The sequence below is a fragment of the Strix aluco genome, chromosome 6 (genome assembly GCF_031877795.1).
Source record: "Strix aluco isolate bStrAlu1 chromosome 6, bStrAlu1.hap1, whole genome shotgun sequence".
In the NCBI taxonomy this organism is placed as follows: domain Eukaryota; kingdom Metazoa; phylum Chordata; class Aves; order Strigiformes; family Strigidae; genus Strix; species Strix aluco.
Genome location: NC_133936.1, coordinates 31,200,634 through 31,209,996, shown reverse-complemented (window position 1 = coordinate 31,209,996; position 9,363 = coordinate 31,200,634). Strand labels below are relative to the sequence as shown.

The window sequence follows — 9,363 nt, the reverse complement described above, 5'->3', positions numbered from 1 at the left end:
CAGCTAGGATGAACGCTCTGAGGCTATGAAACCCTGCAGATGTACCCTGCGTCACCCACATCAACGTAAATCAAAGGTTTTTTTAAAAAAAGCAATTCACAAAGTATTCATTTCTGCTCAGAAACAGCACAATATTTATTTAACATCTTTATATATTTATATATATATAATTTTTTTTCTGCATTGCAGATTGTGTCGAGTTTTATACATCTCTATTTACAATGATTTAAAATAATTATATTTCATCTCTGGCAGGTATTTACAAAGTCAATAGTAACTACATTTCACATTTCAACAACAGTCAACAGCATTAACCAGCTCAGTAAGACAGTTAAGATAATGGCTTACATGCACCAATAAAATGATCTTCAATACGTGTCATCTTCAGGTCTAAGAATGAAGATTTTCCCTGGTCCCAGGTTAAAGGACATCATACAGCAGAGGTCGCAGTTATTAAAAACCCGTTTGGTCTAGTCCTTCACCAGTACTGAATCTGGAACGTCTGGGGTTCATACCGCACGTAGGGCTATCCTGGTGAAGAGGGGCTCACACCACCAATCCACGTCCTTTCACCTAGCCTGCCTGTCCACAAGAAGTGGGCTGCTTATGCTCCATCTATGACATAGAGATAAGATTACATAATGCTAAAGTAGTAAAAATTCTCAGAAACCCTAGTTCAGAGAAACAAACCTGGTATGACAGAAAAAAGTAAGAAAATAATCTTTTAACCTTTGCAGAATGTTTCTTTTTGCTAGTAAAATTGACGGCATATCCTGTATTCTTACAGGGACGAAAACAGATCAAAAGATTCATTGTAAAGTACAGGAATTACAAATTTAAAAAATGCAGCACGGGGTACCTCAATTTAGTAGTTGGGGTTTTTTTTATATATAGCAAATAAAAGCTACCATAGTAAATCTAAAATGTATTAAGAGTATCTGATTTAATTATTAAAAATCTTTATTAGCTTTTTCCTGGAATCTTCGATATGGAAAAAAGGACTCGATTTTATTTAATCATATGGTATTTTTTCATAAATAACCAGCTAGTAATATCCATCCCAAAAGTATTCACTATCTGCAAGAAAACAGTAACATCTCATTTCAAAATAATCACTGAACACTGGCACACAAAACACAGACACACCCCAGTACTAGGAATCTATTAATACTTTGACAAGTTGGTTTATCCTGAGTGATTGTTAACTCACATCTACTGTATACTTGAAGCCACAAAGTTTTTACTACTTGCATTTTTCATAAACTAATAACATGAAAGTCTAGCACAACAATAACAACTGCCTGAACAGAAAGAACAGTGTCAATAGCCAGTATTTCTGTCACTCCCAAGTCCTCATTTTAGAACAAAAGGTAAAAGGTTGCTTCATTCATACTATTTTTTCTGTTTTGTGATCAGTTCTGGGGAGGATGAGGACTCAAACACACAGGATCAACAACTACCGATTTGTAAGGAAGTTCCCATGACAAAGCACCACAGTCACTTTACTAGGAGATACTCCTAAACAGAAATCTCCTCAGACCATTTTACCCTCTCAAACCAAAAACCTGTGTGAATTCTATACCACATTTTAACGAGTGACTAACCATCTTTTCAAGAGTTAAAATTTAATTTGCTTTAAAGAGTTCTATCAGAATGCAAAGGTACTCTGCCGTGAATTGCTTACATCTCACCAACTGTAAAACACTGGAGGTCACAACCAAGTAATGGTTAATAGAACTTGATCTCATCACTTTGCTCACCATGTACAAGCTAAAATGTAGGGCAAGGATTTACTGTACAGACACAGTTTTACTATACATCTGTTCCCATCAACAGCTCCTCACAGGAATAGCTTAGTAATCCTTTATGATAGGAGGGATAATTTATGGACCCATTTTAAATTCATTTGGTCCCTCAGATACTACCACCTTTGGTAAAATCTGATGAACACAGTAAAAAAAAAAAAAAAGATCAGGGGAGGGGGGTAGCCTAGAGGAAAAAAAAAATTAAAATGGAAACAAAATTATAATATTTTCATTAAATCCCAAATACAGACAAATAACATGGGACAGATTTTTAGTAGATCCATTTCTGGAAGCTGTAAGGTACCCTTAGACTTCTACAGCTTGCTTCTGAACTTTTAATGTCACAGGCCTTAACTCTTGCCCAAGTTCATCCAAAATGGCTAGCTATTAGGTTTTGAAATCTTGTTCTAAAATTTATTTTAAATAAAATTTCATAATGACTATGTGGAAATCCTCTTATATATCAGTCTTGCAAAATCCACTTACTGATTGTTTTCAAGAACTACTGACAGACCAAGCTGCTCACAGCTCTCCATTGTCTTCCACCACCGCGTAAAAGGCAGGTGAGTATTTTGGCTCTGCAGCTGGTCACAACATGCAAATTTTAACAGACTGATACATGTATTCACTAACACAACACCCATGTCATGATCTGCTACCTTGAATCACTTACATAAAATCTTTCTACAGCAAAGTTTATCTGAGTGCCAGTGAGAAAACAAACTAAAAAATAAGAGATATTAAGGCCCACATGCTAGAAACAAACAGCACTTAAAATACTGAAGAAAATATAAAATATTGAACAATTTGATATAAACCAAGAATGCAATGCAAGTACAGAAGATCTGGCTTCTTTGCTTACCACGCTTGGAAAGGAATGATATTTTGCAACTTTAGTCCTGCAATTATCCTAAACAAGGAATTTAAATAAAAGGACATGTTTACTCTTCTGATGCAAACTATTCTTATGATGTAAATGGTTGTTACAAATGGGACCTAGCTAATGGCTTTAATGCCATGTTAAACATGCCAAGGTAGCAATACTGAGAATGAGAAAAGCAATGAGAGAACTGCATAATTTAAGGATGAGATTGATTTACTAACATCAGAAACATCATTTTGTTTTGTGTGCAGTACATACATTTCATTCAAACATGTTTCATTATATTTTCCACACCTCCTCCAGGATTATGAGTACAGTACCTAGTCTGTACTGCTTGATTTTTATGACTTTACTCAAAAAGTTATTCCTAGTTCTCACCTAGTCTTCAAATGAATTGAAATTTGTAAGCCAAGATAAACAAAAATTTCTGGTTTGTGACCAAAGTTAAAATGCTGAACACTTAAAAGAGAGAGCCATTGGTTCATGATAAAATAGGACAAGTTTAAACTCTTAGGTTAAAATACAGCCATAGCATAGAATTATCTATTCCAAAATTAATTTTTCAAAATATAATTCTCTGAACACGTTATACATTAAATATTGAGGAAAATTTCCCTGGAGCTAAAATTTTCCAAGAACACTAATAATCTTCATTAAAGAAGTAAAACTAACCACATAGTATCTGGAGACAAAAAGGGGTTAGAGTTGGGGTCACCTTACTACAGAGTAGCTTTACCACCATTAAGATGCAGGTTTCCCCCTTAATCTTGAAAAATATGTTCATATTTACATACAGTATACACACAGTTGAGGCAATTGATTGTCAACACGTGACAAACGTATGTACCTACCCACACACAAGTAAACCTCACATGGTGAGAAAAAACCCTGTCCCAGTAAACTCCAGTATTCGTAAGTAGTGCAAATAAATACTTTGTCAGAAAACAATTCTTTTTCTTACTATTTTGATGTTAAACCAGATAATTTTAATTATGTTAAAGCTAGCAGGAGTATGTGGAAATGCTGTATTTAAGAGACACTTGTAAACTACAAATACTAGATCTAATGCTTACTGGCTGCAACATGATGTTCAGCATTACAGAATGAAGTATGCTGTTAAAAATCTTTTCCAAATTCATATCAGAAAGGGTGTTCAAAGAAATCTGCATTTTAAATGGACAGTGACATACAAAGTCTCCAAATGAAAACTAAAAGGATAATACAGCAATTTAAACTGTCATCTTGCAACACCCATTTTATTATGTATTTTTACTACATCACTGCTGCCTGCAGGATGAAAAAATGGCTCATTCAACCAAAAAGCTGCTCACAATAAACCCCTGAAAAGGATAATCAAGCTGGAGTTCGCAATCCCAACATTTTGTATTTTCTTAAAATTATAAAGCCCAACAAAAATGAGTTGCAAAATGGCAGCATATTGGGTGTGATGTGGTAAAAATTGTATTAAGGAATAATTCATTTACCCCTAAAATGTATATATACATCAAAACATAGTACCCACACTTCCTCACCTAAGAACTACATGTATGTGCATGCATGTGCACATACACAGGGAAAAATTGTAGTGTTCTGCTTTTGACCTTCTTTTATAATGCTGCGGTTGCACCAAAATACTGCAGAAATCTAAGTGCCTCATGTCAAGTACCAAATGCTGTAAAACAAGACAAATCAGAGTGAATTCAGGATAAAGAGATTTAAATCCAAGTATTTGTCACAGGTGTCAGAAAATTTAAGTATGTTTTGCACTTTGTTTAGTATTAGCATATATAGTCAGAAAGCCAGCAGATTATTCCCTCAACCCATATCCCAGACACTTCTAATTTTATTTCTGCCACAGTACTTTCAAGTGTACTAAAATTCAGTGTATAAAGTTTCGCTGTGATCTTAACACACCTTGGCATATTTTGAGACACATCTAGAAGCATTAATGATAAACATGATACACAGCACTGGCAAAGCCTGTTATTACAGCTGGTTGGTAGATATTAGTGATGACTCATTTTGCAAGACAGATGTTGAACACTACTTGTCTGAAAAATGACAAAACGAGCTCCCAGAACAGAAACATTGCACTAAAAGGGTAATTTTGAGAAGTTATAGAAGTACCACATCAGCACATAGCAAAAAAAAATATTTTTTTTTCCAGGGATAAATTTGAACTCTTTGAAAAGCCTTGTACAGGGTAGGTATATATACACAATAACAAAGCAAAATACAATGGATGAAACGATAACAAAAGGCACCTCATCAAAATGAAAACTGTAAAAATATCTTAAAAGGTAGTTGGACTAAAGTTTTAACCAATTCGAATTTATGCACATAGATTTGACTTCCCTATCTGAAATCATTGAGCTGTCTCACTTTCCTGAAATAGTTTAATAGTGTGGGACCCCACACATAAGAACATTTAGTAATAAAAAAAAAAAGGGGGGGTGGTGGTGACAGGACACAGACAATGTGTAAAATTTGGCCTGATGCCAGTTTAAGTGTCCTAAAACTTCTGGAGGAATGCTTACAATGGCAACTGTAGAAAGTAAAGAACCTTGCTAATGAAGAACTCTGCTTTTTAAAATACTAAAATAAAGTAATTCTTAAAACATTAGCTGACACTCCTAACCTTTTCTTTCCCAAAGAGTTAAGCAAATTATTTGGTCCTTTTCAATTTACAGTGATGGCTCTTCGATAGTATTTTGTGATGGTCTCTACAAAATATAAACTTTGTACTTTCAGCCACAACTTACTAGTTGTCTCCACTTATAAAGTAACAGTTTAACCATCTACAGCTTTTGACATTTTTACAGAAAATGTCTCATAGCTTAATCTCAACTTTGCCTTACTTCCATCTGTGTGTGACTGGTGGTCCTTAAAGATTAACTTCAATTTAGAAACTGTAAGGTTTTCTTTCTTTCTGATGATTCTATGTACTCTTTAACTGAATTTATGCATCAGTCCAGATGCCATTTAATTCATTTTATGAATGTAAGATATGAAGACTAGACTACCAAAGTGACTCATTAAACCACAAAAAAAACCTTCAAATATTTAAATGAATTTTAATGTAAATTTGAAAAAAATGTTCTATTTGAAATAGAGATTCAAAAGCAAAAAAAAACCCCAAACCAACTACCAGTAATGCAATACCATGTCATTGTCCTGAATTTCTTAGACTATCCTTCAAAGACAGCCTGGTATTTATAACTGCTTATGTTTATCCTTCACAGTGACAGTGAAACCAAAGTGCCCACAAAGATTGTAACTCTTTCCTGTGGGTTTACCATTTGTAAACTTCGAGAATATCATACATGACTTAAGCACAGAAGATGAACTTCCCCTTTTCCCTCTAGCAATCCTAAAGAGATAGAGAGAATGGAGAGAGAATGACAAACATTCTCCTGTGTAAGCAGAAATGTGCTTCTAAGCAATGTTCTCTAGCCTAAGTACCAGCCAATGCCCATACATCAGTCATATACATTCAAGGCTTGGCTCAATGGCATGAGTTCTGAAGTTTCTGGAGTAGGGCCAATCCACTAAAACAAGAGTTAAAAAAACTCAACACATTATATATACCAAGGCAATGAAGTGTGATCCTTCTGGGAAAAAAGGACTGTCAGTATCCCTTTGCGCAAATGGTGTTTCTAGAAAAGCATTTCACATTGAAGATTCAGTGTTTCTAGCAAACTATTGTCTCTATCCCTGAGACAGCCCCTTAAGAATATGGTCTGTCTGGACTGCAGGATTCTTCAAATGACTCCATGATTGAATTCAGGGACACTAAGAAAGCAGCTGAGAGGGGTGGGGGTGTCCAACAGCCTATGATACCATAGAAAGCAGCCTGAGAAATACTCTTTACCCGAATACACCTTTCAATTCAGCGATCAGCAGCTCACAGGAACAACAACAAAAATGGAGCAGAACTAGCCATTAGTTCCTGGGAAACTAGTGTTTCCCTCCCACTTACAAACCAAATTGCTTTAACAGCATAGGTTGTCTAAATTTTATTCTATATGCAGAATGACCCTGTGTCCTGGAGGGGAAGACATGTAACATTACGTATGGCTACAACGCCATTAGAAGTGCATTGTAACCTACATTATCTACTTAGAATCCTCTCTCTGAGGGAAAACAATTTGTTAATATGCATGTCGCAGTTGCTGAACATCAAAAGCTTCTGGGATGAGAGACTGGGGGCAGGCAAGAAAAAACTACCCTCATTTTAATGAAAAAAGTGCTGTAGGCAGCCAGGAGCAGCAATGACAATCCCCTCCCCAGAATTGATTGCACAGACTCAGAGAGGTCCAAAGTCACACTAGAATCTCTGAGGCACTCCTGGTTCTGAGAAAGAAAAGTCATGATCCAGTAGTCTTTGCAGTACTGTAGACCGAGAAAACAAACCCGTTTCTATTTCTTAACAAAGCCAAAGCATCATCTCATAGGGATCACATTCACCATTTCCGCCGGTGTCTCCAGTCTCACAGTGTTGAAATGGGACTGATCAGCCTACGATGGATTGCACGTCACCCAAGGAGAAAGGAAGGCATGGAAAAAGGCATACAGTACATTATATACTGCTTCACAACCATGTTTACAAGGGGAAGGGGGGGAGGATGAAGGTAAGGGAAGAATTATTGCTGTTTCAGTAATACAGTATGATAGCTAAACCAAATCAAACAAGATCACAACAGTCAGTATTTTCACACTGCGGGATGATGGTTCATGTTTTGCCTAAGGATGAACTTGCCTGGGGATTAAGGGGAAAGAGGGGGTGCTAAGGAAGGGAGTCAAGGTTACACCTGGGATATCAGCTGCATATTGAAACTTGGAGATCGAGACTGCTTGGTTAGGGGAGCTCCTGGGGGAAGGAGATCTTTACCTTCCCCAGCTTGACCTAGTCGGTCCTCCTGTAGGCTGATAGTTGAAAACCGATTTGCATTGCCAGCTGCTAGATTGGTAACACCCTCTGTACCAGCTCCAACACTGGAGCCTGCTTGACTGCCATTCACATAGTCAAATGATTTACTGGAGGAAGCACTGGCGGTCCTGATCAGGCTCAAACTGTTGGCTTTTGGCACCACCTGCCCAGCAGGCAGGCTGAGGTGTTTCTTAGTAGGTGTCATCTCAATTATATCTGCACCAAGGTCAGTAGATTGGTGCATGTACTGCTTCCGAGCTACTGAATCTCGAGGGCTCTCATTGGATTTTGCTGTAGAAGAGGTTTCTTTATCCTTAGCAGAACGCCCACTTGCTGTTTTCCTTAAGCTGCCCTTCTGGGATACAGATGATAGGGGTTTGGTCCCAACTGGCTGGCTGCTAAGTGAAGCTCCTGATGAAAATCCTTCATCAGCATCATTAAGGTTCACAGATTCTTCTCTTCCATTTACACCTTCAGCATCTATTAAGAAAAAAGAAACAACCAAAAAAACCCAAACCAATCAGAACACACAATAAGCATTCAAGTTATGTGAAGACAAAGATGCGCACAGAACGCCAAAACAAATCTCATTTGCTAGTCCACCTGGTTTCCACTTGCTTAAAAATTTCTGAATCTCAGCCAGTAATCTTCCTGTCATATTTAGCAGAATAACAGTATCTAACAATTCTGTTATTTGGCTAAATATATCAAACAATAAGTACTCCCTGAGCTTGATTTGCCTTTCCTCTACACCACTTTTACCAATCAGAGTATCTCCCAAACTTTGTCTATAAACAAGAAGAATTTGGACCCATTTGGTTAATTTGCTTTCATTCTGTCTGCAAATACTAGTACCCATTCTCCTCCTACATGTGGTTAAAAAAAAAAAAAAAAGCCTTTCAGACTATTTTTATCCTTTTTTAAGGCAAGATCTAAGCATGTTCAGGATCTCTTCCAGTCAGTGTAAGTTCTGGCAAGTGCTTGGTAAGCTTCAGAATGAGACTGCTTCCTAGGCGAGCAATCACAATGCTCCAACAGAGGTAGAAGGCTTCTGTTGTGTGTAGCTGGCACTTCAAATAATGTGACTATACTTTCTGTTGGAGATTAACCTAATTCCTAGTTCTCTCTCCTCCAGAACTCAATCCTTCCTGCATTTCCAGCAATTCTAGCTAGGTGCTTCCACCACATTTGCTTTTATCTCAGCACCTAGATTTTTCAGCAAAAAACCCCCCCAACCACCGTATTAAGATAAATTTAACCTGTGAAACACTTCATGTTGTAGAAGAGGCACTGTGCTTTTGACTGGAATCTCAAAGAGAAAAAAGACTGACAAACTTATTTCTTAAATCTTTGTTTTAAAGCCTATAATATGATTAGGGCTGCACACAAAGATTTTTTTTTTTTTTTCAATCTTATTCCAGTCCTTTTTCTAAGCTCCGAGTACTCAAAAGGAGAGTTATTATTTCCGTAGAAAAGTGAACAGCATTCAGTAGAAAACTGAACAGCATGCAAATTTCAAAACTGAAAATGAAGCTTGAGTTTTGGCTCTATATATCTCACTTCAATGAGTAAAAGCCATAAAATTTAACCATATTAGCAAAAAAGGAGATATTCAGGCTATAAAAGTTTTGCTTTTCTTTATAAAAGCTGTGGAGCCCGAATATTTGCGAGAAATCCGCAAAGCCTATGGATCTGTCCCAGCTAAAGCCATTGTACTGTTCTACCAGCAGTTTGTTCAACCCAGT

General features: G+C 36.8%; 1 protein-coding gene across 20 annotated transcripts in view; it reads right to left on the bottom strand.

Annotated features, from left to right (window-relative positions):
• Window positions 1–110: 110 nt before the first annotated feature.
• The window catches only part of HYCC2 (hyccin PI4KA lipid kinase complex subunit 2), a 61,122-nt gene continuing 51,869 nt past the window's right edge, over window positions 111–9,363 (bottom strand). For 18 of the 20 annotated variants that reach the window (XM_074829467.1, XM_074829471.1, XM_074829463.1 and 15 more), the window contains one exon: window positions 111–8,098. In XM_074829467.1, the coding sequence (XP_074685568.1) occupies window positions 7,494–8,098 (605 nt within the window). In that variant the 3' untranslated portion in view covers window positions 111–7,493. The remainder of the gene's footprint in view (window positions 8,099–9,363) is intronic. The other 2 variants (XM_074829483.1, XM_074829481.1) reach the window with 2 other exon arrangements.